At 32.5% G+C, this 17,201-nt stretch overlaps 1 protein-coding gene across 1 annotated transcript in view; it reads left to right on the top strand.

Annotated features, from left to right (window-relative positions):
• Positions 1 to 1,338: 1,338 nt before the first annotated feature.
• The window catches only part of LOC117563829 (uncharacterized), a 22,832-nt gene continuing 6,969 nt past the window's right edge, over positions 1,339 to 17,201 (top strand). The window contains exon 1 of the mRNA XM_034242357.2: positions 1,339 to 1,586. Coding sequence (XP_034098248.1) covers positions 1,523 to 1,586 — 64 coding nt within the window. The 5' untranslated portion in view covers positions 1,339 to 1,522. The remainder of the gene's footprint in view (positions 1,587 to 17,201) is intronic.

The following is a 17,201-nucleotide window of genomic DNA, read 5'->3' as shown; positions in this document are numbered from 1 at the left end:
CATTTAAAAATACACCAATGTAAAATTAGAAGAAAATATATTTAAAATATGTGAAGAGTAGTATACATTATTATCAAATGTGATCATGAGAGTTGCTGAAAAGAATATTATTCAAAAAATTGTGTACTCAAATCTTGTTTAATATTCAAAGAAATAAATAATCAATTTACATATAACAAAAACTAAATTATATAAAATAAATAAATCTGTAAATTTTTCAGAATACAGAATTATAAATTGAGCAACGAGTATTTACAAACTATGCGTTAGAATTATATTAGCAAAGTTAATTACTAATGTGAAGCTTTTATCGGTATTACTAAATCGTGATTTGAATCGTGATCTATCGAAATCATTTAATCATATGCAACAGTTAATTACATACCCAAGAAAAGCGTTTTTCAAAACATTTTTCTTTATTACGTTAGCAGAAATTACGTGGAACTACTTATGCAAGCTGGAAACCGAACTCTAAATGTTAACGAAAGCGATTAATTAAAATACAGAGAATAGTGTGTAATCAGGGATAGCGATCTCTAAAGACAATTTAGCTAGAAATTGGCAAAGTTCAAGCTGGGAGTGTACTTAAAAATCAGATGCCTATAAAGATTCAATTAATTAAAATGTTGCATACAAAATTTAATAAGCAACATATTTAATTATAATGAAAACAAAATAATGACCTTGAACTCGCAAGTCACTCATGCAAAAATAACAACAACAACAACAGCCAAACAACTGATTATTTAGCCATCAACAAATTGACATAATTCCTTGCTGCGACAATTGAGGCTAACACTCAAAAGCAAAAGCAAAACCAAAACAAAACAGCGAATAAAACGTGCAGCTAACGAAGCATAAATGACAATTGATTAACCCGCAAATGAGCGAGGCAAAAAGGGGCACAAAACTAATACGAGCAGCAAAAAAATTGCGCATTCGCCGCATATGCCGCCGTTCATTGCCTTACACTGGCGTCCAGACAAAACATGTCTAGTTCGTTCTCTCTCTCTCTCTGCTTTAAGGGTATATCATAGCTCAGCTTAAGCTTTGTGTGTGTGTGTAATGTCAATCTCTCCCCTGGTTTATATTCAATACAGACTTGTCATTTATTTATAGCAACCTCACTCAGCAGGTCTTCAACTAATTGAGCACGATGATGATGAGAGTGACGCTCGCCCCATTCTCTTGCATATTCTCGCATTCAACTATCGCTCAATCTGTTGCTCAGCTTGTTTTGTTTTTAGTTGGCTTTTTACTCAGTGATTTTGCTGTTGCTGTTGCTGATACTGTTCGCTGTTTATTTGCCGCTTCCTCAAAGCATTTAAGCGCATTTGACTATTGTTTGTCTCACGATACAGAACAGAAACTGAGAATCGGAAACTTTTGCCGGTTGCCCCATAACGAATCAAACGAATTGCCGCAAGTGTTTTGTGTCTATTCTAAATAAATAAATTTTTGAATCTTTGTTCAACACAAATATACATTTCAAAACCACAAAGAAAACAGTGTGTGAAATAAGATGAAGCTGCTTTTTGCTGTTCTCCTGATCGCGTTGGCTGCAAACGGCGTTTTCACGCTGCCAGGTGAGTTTCTTAAATCGATTTAACCACAGTTCGAATGGAATTTAGTTGGTATGCATTATAATTCGATTTGATTAGCTAGTGAAACATATGATTTTCTAAGAATTCAACTTTATTTGAAGACGACATAGCAAGTTATGCCTTTGATAGATGATTGTTTTGTTTTTAAGCGCATCTATGTGATCAACACTCAAATATGAAGTGACTTTTAGATGATCAATGAGATAGATTGCTGGGGAATTTCCCTGCAAAGCAATGCGCAATAAGCTACAAGTTCTCTCAGCAGAAAAAGTGACAGTGATTGACTACGATTGATTCTTTATTTTGTACAAAAAGTTGACTTAATATTCAATCATAAAAAATGCAATCTTTTAAATATAAAATTTAATCGTTTTTCTTATAAAAAAGTTTCTTTTAAAACTCTTGCCGATGATCGCTAAAATCAAAAAGCACTCAAAACAAGTTTCAAGTGGTTTTTTACTCAGAAATCGAATAAAATAAATAAATATGTATGTAAAACAAATAGTAAAAACATTTCCTAGTGCTTAATGATCTTTGGAATTTCAAATTAATAATGTCACTGATGTCGAGCACCTTTTTAACCCTCACATCAACAATGCAAATTGATAAAGCTGAGACCTAAATTAAAAAAAAGGGAGACGGAACATAAAAAGAACTTCACATTGTGTTTGTAATTTGTGCGGCATAATGATGCCCGCTTTTGATAACAACAGAAGAGAACAGAAAAGAGAAGAGAGAAGAGAGAGGGAAACAGGATTGTCGAGCGCACGCACTTGACAATCAGCAAACTGCAAAATGCATCCTGCAGATACTGTCGAGATGCCAGATACAAGATACAACGCTGTTGCTGTTGTTGTTGCTGTTGCTCTGTTGCCTCATCATCGTTGTCGTTGATGCTGCTGTTGCCTGCCTTTGGCTGCCACTTGAATGCATAAATTGCAGCAGCTGAAGTTGAAGACGCTGAATTGGGTGCAGTCAACAGACAGCGGGGGAGAGATATACAGCTGAGCAGGGGAGGACGGAGGGGGGAGAGCAGCTGCCACTGCCACTTGAAGTTGTCAAATTTGCAGCAGTCAAATCATTTACCAGAGAAATATGCAAATTTTATGCATAATTCCGATGGACAAACGAGACTTTTTTTTTATCATTTACTTTTTTTTTCTAAACGTTGCTTTAATATTTGGCATTGGGTAGCTATATTGATAGAGAACAGACAATATATTCAGTCCCTGACAAAGAAATATATATGAATTGCAAATATTATACGATTTGTTTGTATATTCTATATATAAGATTAAAGATTTATTCTGGGAATAACCAGTTCTGATTGCTGATAACAGGTTGAATGTTGTCTAGTAAAATAAACAGCGAGTTTTGTGTCTGGAAAGGTTATAAATATTACACAATATAAATGAGCTATCAATACTTATTATTTTGTAATAAGAAAAAGTCTGATTTGTTAGAAAATATTTTGTTTTTAATCAACAATTAATATTTTATAAGTATGTGTCTGATTTGTTTCAAAATATCTTTACTTTTAATGATATTATTTTATGGTTTGGAATATGAAACCAAATCTTAACTTAATATCAGTATTAAGTAAAATTTCAGCTGTGTTTTTTATGGATCATAAAGTGAAAATTTATAAATCGGTGACTCAGTAGTAAATATGAATATTAAGAATCTTACCAATTAAGTTTATATTAAATTAGTTTTTTTTTATAAATAAATTTTGAATCATAGAAAACAATACTAAATAAAAAAGTGAACTAAAGAAAATTTATTTTTAAGTCAAGCTGTTTGCTAAATCTTTGATTAGATTAAATATCTACTAGGCATTTATTAGTTTGCAATACGAAAGTATTTGATTTGTTTGAAAATATTTTGGTTTTAATGATCTTATTTTGCGATTTGGAATATCAATTTCAAAACTATGTGAAGCTAAGCCTTATCTTAAGTTAAGTGCTGTATATTAATTCAAATTTTATCTACTTTTTTACTCTGAAAATTCAAGAGTCTGGGAGTCAATTAAATGAGTCATTTAAATATTAAGAATCTTAGTAATTAAGATTATGTTGATAGTTTTTAGCTTTATAAATAAATTTCGAATCATATAAAGCAACACTAAAGAAGGAAACTAACAAATTTTTCCTTGACATCAGATTGATTTCTTGAAATTTGATTAGCTTAAAGATCAACTTGAGGCTGGAATATTAATTTAATGTTTGTTTCATGTTTGCCCAAAAACTAAAGAAATCAAGTGAACTAAAAAATGTTGCTTACATTGAGATCCCAACTCAAGTTGTTTTCTTGATCTTTGATTAGATTAAAGATCAACTTGTTGCTGGAATAATAAGTTTTGCATGTTTGTCCAAAAAAAAAGAGAAGAAAACATTCGTCAGTTTAACGAACTCAATTCTGGAGAAATGCAATTTCTTTTTATTATTATTATTATTTTTTTTTCTTGTGCTGCATTTATTTTATTTTCTTATTTATGTTGGCCTGATTCTGGTTGATGTTGTTGCAATTTGTCGACTGCAATTGTTCTCGAGATTGCCAGCGAAATTCTTTCTTAAGCAATTTCTTTTCGCGCTTCCCTGTTTTTGACAACACATTTATGGCATTTCACTTTATGAGCAACGTCCACTGCCAACAAACAACTGCCAGGGCCATTGCAATTGGGTTAATTGTGGCCATAATTCGTGTTTAAGGCCTCTTTCATGGAAATATATATAGAATAAGAGGGGAGCGGAGGGGAGGGATTGAACAAATTGCAACTGCATGTTGGACAAATTGTTGCAATAAAATGCATATAAATCATGAAAGTATTTTGAACTAAAAAATTCGTTGCCGCCACTTGACAATAAATAATAAATCGGTTTATAATTATATTATGAATTTTAGTATTTACATTGCCTGCACTTTATTTATTTTGAATGTGTCGCAATTTGTTTAGTATTCATCACATTTATATTTATATTTATTGTCTGTCCGTAAATATATATTTTCTGCGAATTGCGGCCAATTAGCTTGAGGCTTAGTTTCCGAATTGTTCAACACGTAGAATGACACTTTTTGTCTGTGTTTTAAATATAGAAAAGTTATTAGTTGCAATAATTATTTATAGTAATTGCATCAGAGATTTATGACAACAGCTTTTCGGTTGACAATTTCCGAGAGACATTTAATTAGGTTAATGCTGAGAGACAAAATACTAAAATACTTTGAGTTAAAGTCTCATTAAAAACGAATAAGTTACTTAAAAAAAAACGATACTGTATTATTCCTACTTAAAGTTCTCGCTTTTAATTTACGTTTTGTCGACTATTTTAAATACCCGTAGAACTTTTAACCCCCAGCTGGGAGATAAATGTTTAATTGTTGACTCTTTTTATTATCTTCTCAACTGAGGATTATCTTCTGTCACTTTGAGTGATTCAACTGAAAACAAGTTGCCCACACTGGTGGCCAATTAAATGGGCACAGTCGCAAAATCAAAGCCTGAATGGCATTAATAAACATTGACAGAGTTTATCAACAATGCAATTGGAGAATAAATGTAAACTGAATGGCACTAAAACTTACACTTATGCATATATGTGTGTGTGTGTTTGTGTTTTTGTGTAATTATTATTACTATTTTTTATAGTCACTTTAATTTGTTTTCCTTTTTTTTTCATTGTACATTTTTTTTAACAATTAAAACTGATTGTTTTCGTTGGCTGAGCGGACATTGCGATTGGTCGCTTGATTGAGTTACAGTGTTGCTTAGCTAAAGTGAACATTTTGGTGGATTAATTGATTAATTAAAATATGAGAGTTGGAATAAATTTTACTTCATTCATCTTCAATTATAAATTTGTATTAAATTTTAGTCCAACCTAATTTTTCCTTGTTGTTCTTTGACAAGTGTCTTCACTGTACGTTCAAGGGAATTTCTGGAATATACCTTAAGCCGCTTATCATTTAAATAACAATTTAAAGCACCGCTTTTTTGTATTATTCTTTTTTTTATTAAGCGTTTTTTATTCAAATTGTTTTAGTTATAAAAAAATGTATTCAAATGAATTATTCAAATATTGAAAAAAATCTCTACAAGTGCGCCGTTGTTATTCATTATTGTTGCAACAACTGTTTTGGGTCGAATGATTAATCGCCTACGCTAAATAGATCTCTATTGAATTTGTTTTCTCGTGAGCGAGCGTTGTTGATTTTCTGCTTGAAATGCGAAACAATAATAGTCGGAAAATAAGTTGTTCTATTCATCGCTTGTCGTGACATGCATTAACGTAGAAATTTCCAGTTAACGCTCGGTTAATTGAGAGTTTATTCTTTAATGATTATACACACTCATTGCATTCAATGCAAATATGGAAAATTCATTTCTAAAAATATACTTTTTTTGTTGTGCACTCATTATAAACAGCTTTTCCAAGCTATAAATCAAGTAGGAATTTTAAATCAGATGTTTTAAAATTTGTTAATGAACTGTAAAAAAGTTACAAGATTTCGCCAGAATGTAATTTATGTTATTTAAATAAAACTTTACGATTTTTTACTTAGAAGGATATATTGAAATGGAACTTTTGGTTTTTCTTTTATATATAATTTTTTTTTTTAAATACAAGTTTACGGTTTCTTACTACGAAGTGCATTTTAAATTGAAAGTTATAGTTTTTCTTTTATAATTTTTATAAGATCGGAATAAAGAATTGTTACTTTGTTGCCATTTTGAATATTATTATTTTATGTTAGTTAGAATTTGCAGTTAAATTTATTTTAATAAATTAATGGATTTTCTAAAACAAAAATTTTGTTGATAAAAAATTTGTTAATATTTATATAGCTATTTAAATTTTTATTTTGTTTTTTTGATTTTTTGTTGTTTATTTTTTTTATTACAATATTTATAAAAATTTCAAATTCGAAAGTGGTAAATTTTGGTCCCATATTTTAAAAGCTTTAACTGGAAGTGTTACGAATGAAAAAAAAACACAACGATTAAATGAATAGTTTAAACTTTTTGTTGACAATTTTGGAGCTATGTTGGCATTTTCTAAAATTGATAAACAATTTCGTTAGCTGATTGCCTTATCAGCTGCAATTTCCTGCTATTAAAATACAGAAACACACATTTGACAATTGTCAGCTGTCACGAAAAGCTTTATTCCCCGCCTCTCCACTCTCTCTTGATGAGTCACCCTGCGAACGGTGCAAAGGGCGACGCTTTAAAGCTGAATTATTGTAAATTACAAAACTGTCTGGCATTCAAAAGCTGCACCAATGCAGCTTCAGCTATTCCCACTTCTCTCTCTGTCTCACTCTCACCCACTCTTCACTTGGCTGGTTTCAATGTCACGTACTCGCTGCAAGGCATCCCCAAAGAGAGAGAGAGAGTGTGGCTCACTCTCCACTCTTCACTCTCCTCTCCCTACGCTGACCTGCTCTTTATGCTAATTTATGTGCTGTGCAAAATGTGCAAGCGCCTAATGCTCAGCCACGCATGGCGCATACCCGAAATCACATATAAATTACGAGTGAGGAGCGACTGCACAGCTGCAGTTGATCATACGGAGGACACACTGTACAGGCGCATGCATTTTAGATACATATATGCGAATAATTGTGTATTATAATGAAAATGCCGAGTATTACTCAAATAGTCATTGCAATGTCAACGCGTGCAGATTTAAATGATTGCCAAAAGGGTTCAAGAGGAGACAGTGTAGAACAGAGGGGAGGATGGATGGATGAAGTCCTTGCTGCAGCTGATGTTGCCCGTCCTTGAATTACAAGAGAGAGAGAGAGAGAGAGAGAGAGACGCTGTAAATTTAATGAGATTCCTGTCAAATTAATTTCCGGTTATGATTAGATTTTCGTTAATGGCAATTTGCGGTTTTTGCTGCCAACCAAATAAACATACTGACATCCATATAGAGATGCATTTATGTATGTATGTGCAGCAGCATACTCTCAATTTCTGGCTATATCTATTAGCATCTGTCACAATACATTTGCATTTTACAAAACGTGTGCGGCTGCTGCAATTATCATCCAGCCATCAACCAATTTTACATCTTCTCTGTCAGCCTCACTTACGCACATTGATTAACATTAAGCACTGCGTTTTGTGCTCATAAATCATGCCTCCGAAAACCAACTGAAAATATTTCACTGGTATTTGTGCAATTTTGCATTGTTTGCAATTTCTGGAGAATGTGACTTTGGTGATTGCAAATTGAAGCTTGTTAACTAATTGAAGCCAAGTATTATAGCTGATAAACTAAATGGTGTTCATATTTCAAAATGGCAAACAATTTTTGAATTAGGTACTTATCAATATGAATATAATTCAAAAGGTGAAATATAACACTTTTCATTATAAAGTGTTATTTAAAAAATATTAAATTATTTTTAAAATATTTAAAAGGTGTGCCAAAAACAATTGCAACTTTTGGAAAAATATTCAAAAAAGTTTAATCTTATATTTAAATTTTGTATAAATTGATGTATATTACAAAATATCTGGCTTATTATAAAAACCATCAAAACTGATTTCAAAGAGTCATATTAAATATTTAAATTGAATGAATATTATGAAAATAATAAGTAGGAACTTTATTAGGTTTTTAAAACATATAAAGATTATTGACACAAAGCGGTATAAAATAATTTAAACAAGTTCAATTTTAATTATAATATTTTAAGTGAATAAATAAAAATTAAATACATAATAACACTAAATGAAAATTGATGACACAAAATGTGATGAACAATAGGAACTTAATAAATTAGGTATAACTTTATATTTATATTTTGTTTATAAATATTTAATTGCAAATATTTAAGTTAAAATGTATAAATTATTAAAACAAAAAATCAAGAGCAAATGAGCAAAATTAATTTTGACAAGTTAGAATTTTTAAAATGAATAAATACGAACTCAAAATACTAACTTTAAGTTTGATGAACCAAAATGTGATGACAAAATTCTCACAATTATAACTTTATATTTCTCATTCCATAATAAATGTTTATTAGAAAACATTTTACTTTAAATAAAAAAATAATAAAATCCTGTAGCCACTTAACACAAATTATCTCCACAATTTAAGCTTCATATTTTAATTTTTAATATGAATAAATATTGATTGAAAAATACACAACAATTTAAAGAATTTATGCACTAGCTGCAATCTCAATTGATGGGCCCAAAAGTCAGACAAGTGAAAGCTGTGTGACTCCTCCTCAATACACATGGACGTTGCACCTGTGGCAAGCAGCAAACAGAAATCACAAATCATAGCAAAAAATATTTTAAAAGTTTTTGCACGCACCGACAGTTGAAAAAACGATGAAGAAAACGAGAGGGCGGAGAACTTAGGGGAGGGGGAGGAGGCGTAATGAATGCCGGAGTCGGGAATATTGGCTGGTAAAAATCGTTGTGAACATTCAGCCTAAAATTAAAAAGAACAAAAAATTTGTTACTTTTTGCTGATGCCAAATAATTTGCTGCATGTGGCGATTGACGATGGCGACAAATCACAGCAGCCAAATTGCGCGGGGGTGGTCGGGGTGGTCGAGGATGTTTCAGGGGGAGGGTGTCGGGACCCATGTCCGGGACCAAACAATCAAAATCAAATTCAGAGGAAAAAAACTCATTTTAAACGCGACAAACGTAACGTTCAATCTTCCAGAACATTGCGTACGTGACACGATTGTCACATTTGGCAACAAAACGGGCAGCAACTCCAAACGTGCAACAACAACAACAACAGCTACAACATTGTGCAACAACAAGAAGAAAATAAAAACACGCAAATTCTAAATGGGGGTTACAACGGGGCAAGGTTTTTATTTTGTTTTGTATTTTGTTTGTTGCTGTTGATTTCGCGTTGTTTTGCCAAAATGCAAATGAAGTGGCTCCGCGGCGAATGAATGAATAAATGAATGAATGAATGTAATGAATGACTGAGTGAATGCCAAGTGAAAAATGAAGGCAACACACACACACACACACCTGACTTAAGTTACTTCCACTCGCACCTGACCCAGCGACCCACAAAAAAAAGAAAGAAGCAAAACACAACACACAAATTAATTGAATTACATTTTATTTTATTTTTTGTGTTTCCCCCGTTTTTATTATTTTTGATTTAGCGGTAAATTTGTTGGCCACAATTTCCTTATTGCCAGCGAGCACGTAGTTAAAACCAGTCCTTATTTGTGGCCAGCAAATTTTCTGGTCGCAGCTCATAATTATGCGGTTAATGAAGCCGGCTTATGGATTAAGTTCCATTTGCAAGCGTTCATATTTTTTTGTCAATTGCATTTTGTGTTAATTGGAAAAAGTGTGTTACAACTGTCGATTTTTTTTGTATACATTAAAGCAAGACTTAAATGACGCACTATATTTTAATTATGATATTCAAAACTGATTTTACACTTCGGGATGTATTTAGATTAGTTTAATTATAAAAAATAAATATGTACATATGTACGTAACTCCTTATTTAAACAGTTAATACTACAATTGAATTATGATTTTATTGAATTATGAATTATGATATTTAAGTATTAAGTACATAAATTAGATTCTTTTCTTATAATCTTATAATTATGCTAAATATGTGAATGAAAATACCTTACTCTATACCTAATTTGTGATTTCTGAAAATTTTGTTGCATTCAGATCGAAAGTTCTTTGAGAAACTTTTTTGTATGAGAAAAAACGCCTAATTATTATTATCTCAGTAGCTTTGTCTGTCAATCTGGTATATTTTGAACTATATGGTATATTTGTAATGTAGAAATATATATAAATATACCAAACATGTGATATATTTTAATATTTTTGGATTTATTTAAAATGGATAACGGATAATGAGAAAAAATGTCCAATTATTATTATCTTAGTAGCTTTGTCTGCCAATCTGGTATATATATTTTGAATGTAGTAATATATCAATATACTAAACATGTGATATATTTTAATATTTTTGCTTTTATTTAAAATGGGTAACGGGTATCTTACAGTCAAGCACACTCGACTGTAGTTGTCTTACTCATTTCACACTATTCTGTTTGATATAATTATCAATAATTTTTTTTTAATTCCGTTTTTTGCTATTTTTTCTTCAATAATTACCAGACTTTAAAGCCTACAGCTCCATTCATAGGTTAATGAAGAATTTCATTATTCACACATTCAATTTCAATAACATATCTGCAAAACAAGGAAGAGAACGGGATAGAGATAAGGATGTTTATCTTTTGAGTTGCCTCTCTTTCATATGGCGGCTAGTTGACAGCCTGGCAAACTCGATTGTATGCAATTTGGGTTAAAATGATTTCAAATCAGTTGAAAAGCAACAAGAGTGTGTGGCTAGAAGCAAATGTTGTCCAAGATGGACAAAGGGTCGTTTTGGCTGATGGCAAGTGCGGACTTTTGTGTCACGTCCCAAAACTGCTAAACAGCAGGAAAATTAGTTTGATGTCTCACCCACACAAGTTGCACTTGTCATGGCATGACATGTGTGTGAGTGTGAGTGTGAGCGTTTGTGTGTGTGTGTGTGTGCCTGGACAAATGTCAACAGCATTTGAGCCGAAAGTGAAACTAAAGTCGAGGCCCAAGTCGAGGCCCACAATTCCTGGCAGCTCGCTCTCGAATGCTGTCTCGCATTCATCGAGTGAAAGTGCCTGAAGCACAGTTAGCTGTCATACTCCAAGTGAAATGGCATTCAATTGACGTGTGCTGATATTTTGTTAGCTCCGTCCTCCCACTCTGCCACCCCTCCCAACAAAAAACGAAGAGAACTTTTAACAAATGATGGACGTGCTGCAGTAGGAAACTTGTTTAACGACAGCAGCCACAGTGGAGCCTCAGCAACGAGGCATTTGCATTGTCATGGGGTTACTTGATTCGCTCTCCCCTCTCCCTTCTCCCCTCTCCCCTCTTTCCCCCTTCACTTGGCTGCCAATCTGCTCCCCTGGCCGCACTGCTTTGCTTTTGCTATCAATTCTAATTACAAATGTCTACAATGATTTTTCGGCCACCCCAGCGAGCTGCACATGACGATGATGATGATGCTGATGATGTTGCAGGTGGCAGTGGCATGTGGGACTTTGGTCTAGGCTTGATTAATGTCACGCACAGCAAAGGCACAACAACAACAACATCTGAGTCTGGTCACTGTCCCGGGTTTCTGTGGCGGATGCGTTGCCTATTAGAGGTTGCGGCGTAGTTCGCCAGTTATCGGCGCGAGACTCTATGAAAATGCGGGAAAGGGAGTAGAGTAGGGAAATCGCCGCCTACTGCTTCACCTGCACCTCTCTCTCCTCATCATCATCTCGACATCAAGCTTTGTGGCTATCGAGCTGACGACTGATTGGCAGCGGTGTGAAAGAGACCCTGACACGCTGTATGAAAGAGAAACACTTGCCGCTAGCCAAAGCCAAAGCCAAGAGAGAAAGAGACTCCACAATTCGTTAGGGTGTAATGGAGCATGCGATGATGACGTTGATAATTGACAACAGACATCGACAAAGAGACACAGATACAGAGTACAGTCAACAACACTGTGATTACTAATAGCACAACAATTAAATATGTGCAATATATATAGTATGACACTATAATTTCATATTTGATTCTCAACATTATCAAATTATATTTCATTTTCTGCTTGTTAGAAAGCATTATTTATTTCCCTAGCATATTGACAGTAATAATGGGCAAAGCTGACCAACTACAAAATCCTAATGGAAAATATAAATAAATAAAATATACCCTGCACCAAAATTAAAGTAATGAAGTAGTCCATTATAATTCAGCTAAAAATTAAGAATAAATTGGATTTTGACAATATACTTTAAAAAGATTTAAGAGTCTAAAGTGAATTGAATTCCAATTTTATTTCACACTTTTCATCGCCTTCTAAAATTTTCTGAGAAATAATATCATAACAATTCAAAACAAAAATACATACATTATAAAGTTTAATTAATTATTTTGGAAGAAATAGAAAAAGCAAAAAGACTTGAGAAATTTATAAAGTTTAACAAATGTTGATGGAGGAAGTAGGAAAATATATTTTCAATTAGAATTTACATCTTCATAACAACATTTATTGTTATAATTAGCTATAACATATCTGAGAAATAATATTATAACTGTTAAATGCAAAGAGAAAAACTTGAGAAGTTTATAAAGTTCCACATATTATGATGGGAGAAAAAGGAAAATTAAAATTTGTATTTTCAATTAGAATTTATTTCTTCTTTATAACAATTTTGTGATAACTAGATTCTAGGCATAAAACTTTAAATTTGTGTATGCAATATTTTGAAAATTTGATAGAGATCATTTATAATATTCACTCTAAAAAGTAAATTTTCACACTACCTATTTTCTATATTTTTTGACAAGTTTAAAGAATAAATTTAATAATGTTTATGGGTTAAAGGTTATCATCGAGTCGAGTCACACTTTTAAATTACTTTTCTCAGTGCTCGACCGCAAATCACTCAAATAACAGAAGCAAAAATTCGAACTAGACATTATACAGAGACATGTACACACACACACACACACACTCGCACACACACTCATACACACATATACATAGCTTGTCTGTGTGTGCAGTGCAAATAATTTGGTATTTGTGTGGACCAAAGTCGTTGGGCAAATAAATATGCGCCCGATAATTACAAACTGCTATGGTTACACGTCATGGCCATAATTCGTTATATTTGATACATCTGCAGAAGAGTGCAATAGTGTGTGTGAGTGTGTGTGTCTGTCTATGTGTGAGTGAACATGTTTGTCTGTCTGCTATTGAACGTGTGTCTGGCTTTGTGCGCTCAATCTCGTTGCGTTTTGTTTGGCAAATGGCTGCACAAAATGTGGAAATGCGTTCGTTATGTTTGGCCCTTGTTGGCAATGTCAGGCCCAAAAATGGTAATTAAAATGCTGGCCAAAAGTGTCGGTTGCTGCCGCCTCGCTGGCTCTTCGAGAGACGAGTCGAGACGAGATTCATTTGAATTTATGTGTCCGCCAGCTGTCTAACATTATCAATGTCCAGCGAATTCAATATGCTTGCTATCGCTCATAGCTAGAAATGAATGCGTGACACGACTCACGACTTGATTGGAATATTACTTTATATGCGATAGTACAAATTACTGGAAATTTCATCATTATCAGATTTTGATTAAACAACAATTTGTTGCTAATGAAACAAAAAAGAAGAATATTACGAAATGAACACACATATTATTTTTATATTGAAATTTGTTTGTAAATCTTCTTTACTTTTTTAAATAATCTTTCATAAGAATGCGTGACACGACTCACAACTTGATTTATTTTACTTTATATGCGATAGAACAAATTCTTAAAAATATCACCAATCTCTGAATTTAATTTAAGAAAAATTGTTTGCTAAAGAAACAAAAAACAAGAATATTATAAAATGAAAACAAATCTTTATATTTCGATTTTTTCGTAGAACTTTTTTAATTTTTAAAATAATTTTTTATAACTATAAATAAATACGTGACATGACTCACGACTTCAATAGAATTTTACTTTAAATGCGATAGTATAAATTGTTAAAAATATCTGTCTCAATCTCTCAATCTCTGATTTCGAATGAAGATAAATTTTTTGCTAAGGAAACAAGAAACAGAAAAGTTATGGAGTAAAAACCAATATTATCTTTATTATCGGATTATCTTTAAATAATATTTTATAACTAGAAATGAATGCGTGACACGATTCACGACTTGTTCGGAATTCGATAGTACAAATTGCTGAAAATATCTCAATCTCTGATTTCGATTAAAGAACACTTTTTTGCCAAGGAAACAAATAACAGAAAAATGATTAAATTAAAAACGAATAATATCCTCATTTGTAAATCTATATCATTTAAATCGTGTTTTCCCCATCTCTAACTGCAATCCCATTTGATGCATGTGTTTTCCATTTACTTTGAAGCAATTGCTAAAAATTGCATGAAATATGTGCGTTGTGGCAACTCGTCAACATCCTCATCAATGTTATACATTTCTCTTCTTTTTTTTTGTGCGGCTTTTTTTTTTTGTTTTTTGTGTGTGCAAAATGCAATTCAATCCGCGAGCACACACAATTTTAATTTTAAATTTCATTAAAATGAGAATCAATTTTCATTTTGTGTGTGCAACACAGCTCCATCTATAATTTCAGCTGCTTGCCAAAAGTTTTCTAATTAATAACTATTAAACATACATATTTTTCTGTTGCTTGTTGTTGGCCAGAAATTATTACAAAATGTAAATATTGGCAACTTTCTCTGCGGGCAAAACTCTCATTAAATGCTGGTTCGCGCTTCTTTCTATCTATCAATTATTTTGCCATTTTGCGCGCAAATCAATTAAACTTTTCCAGCGAGTTTTTTTACAGTTTTGTCTGTATACCCTGTAATTGCACAAGTATCGAGATGGGTGCTTTTATTCTATAGAATGGTTTGAAAAGTCATTAATGAATATCAATCATAAAAATGATACCAAAACTTGGAAATAGTATTTTAAATATACTTTTTTTAAGCAATTTTTCGATGTAGAAATGGTTTCAAATTTAAAATTTATGTCATCAAATTTAACCTAAAATTTGAGAATATTCCTTTAGATTGGCTTTTTAAATAAGTCGTCGATATAATAATTGTTTTTTAATTTAAAATTTAAGTAATTTCTAAAATATTTAGAGATTTCAGAAAATATTAGTTTAAAGATTAAACTTTAAGAGATAACAAAATATGCATTTTTTGTTCAGTGTTAAATTTGAAATGGTTGTTTTACTATTCAGGGTATTTTTTTAGTCGAGTTGCCGCATTTTAACTGTTTTTACTCGAGGTTTTATGAGGTGTTTTGCTTTACAGTTGCGTGCGATTAATGAATTTTTAATAGCGCGCACTTTGGTTAATGTAAAAAGTTGCCACAATAGTTGTTGCAACAGCAGCGCGAGGCACGAGGCACAGTCCTCGCATCCTTTCCCCAAAGGGGATCGCTTGCTGACTGAGACTTAGGCTGCCACAAGTTGCCAAGTAATTATGATTGCAGTTGAGTGAGGAATTGCTGCTGTGTAGTTGCAGCTGCAGTTAGTTAGTTGGTTAGTTGGATATGTAAATCTCTGAAATCCCTGTCTACCTACAAGTTGCTAAATGTTTCAGCGAAATCGTTTTGAAAGCATTTTTTTTTTATGTAGGAAGTTAAAAGAGCTGAAATAAAGAAACTTGGAGGAGAAATTATGCGGTAAAGGAAATTTTTGTAAGCCTTACATTAGCTTATAAAAAGTAACTTTTTTGTAAGTTTAGCAGGTATTTGAAAATGTAAAGAATGTAATTAGCAAATATTAATAAATTGTAAATTTCTTAAAAGCAAATAAAAGTAAATATAGTGATTTATAGTCTATTAAAATTATATCTATAAACATTTTAGGACATTAATAATTGTCAACATCTTACAAGAAAATAAAATAAAATAAAATAAAAAAAAATAATGAGTTGGGGTCGAAAAATTGACAAATTAAGTAAGGTTTTTAGTTTTAGTTTACTTGGCTTTTATTCTATTTTTTATGGTCTAAAAATGCAAATTAAAGTATTAAAATATTTAATGTTGTATTTTATAATTAGTTAACATTTTTGGAACTATTCAATTAACACATAACATCAACAAATAAATTGTTTTAGGTTTTTAGATTCAGTTTATTTGGTTTGAATATCAATTCAGTTTTTTAACGATTTAATTAAACAAAGAAACAAATCATTTAGATTTGTTATTTTATGAAAAAAATGATTATAAAAGGTCGTGGGTATTTCAACTTTTAGTGCAAAATATTTCCAAAGTAATTTGGACTTTAAATAAGCCTTAGCAATTATTATTTCGGCTCTGGAAATTTTAGCCCCAAAGTCAAGACGTGGAAAAAACAACAATCGCATCATACTAAATTATGCAAAATTGTACAATTATGTTAATTAATTGACGCAGTCTGTGCCCACCCAGGGCTGAATGGCGTCAATCTTAACTGGGCGTCCCTGGTTGCCTGCTGGCAATTAGCGCCATAAAACGCAGGCCAAGTGATTTTATTTTTGTGGTGCTTCAGCACAAAAAAAAAAAAAGAAAAAAAGAAGCAAACAGAAGCAAAATGGCCAGAAGGAAGCATAAGCAACAGGCCCCAGAGGGAGGGGGAGTGGCAACGCCCACTTTTTGGCCCCAACATACAGTTAACCTTACATAATTAGCAACAAATTCGTTGTGTTTAGAACAAAAGCGCCGCGCGCTGCGGAAAATGTTCGTTACACACACACACACACACACACACACACACACACACACACACACACACACACACACACACACACACACACACACACACACACACACACACACACACACACACACACACACACACACACACACACACACACACACACACACACACACACACACACACACACACACACACACACACACACACACACACACACACACACACACACACACACACACACACACACACACACACACACACACACACACACACACACACACACACAC

Source organism: Drosophila albomicans, chromosome 2L (assembly GCF_009650485.2).
Source record: "Drosophila albomicans strain 15112-1751.03 chromosome 2L, ASM965048v2, whole genome shotgun sequence".
Taxonomy (NCBI): Eukaryota; Metazoa; Arthropoda; class Insecta; order Diptera; family Drosophilidae; genus Drosophila; species Drosophila albomicans.
Note: the sequence above shows the minus strand (reverse complement) of the source record. Positions and strands in the feature narration are given on the sequence as shown.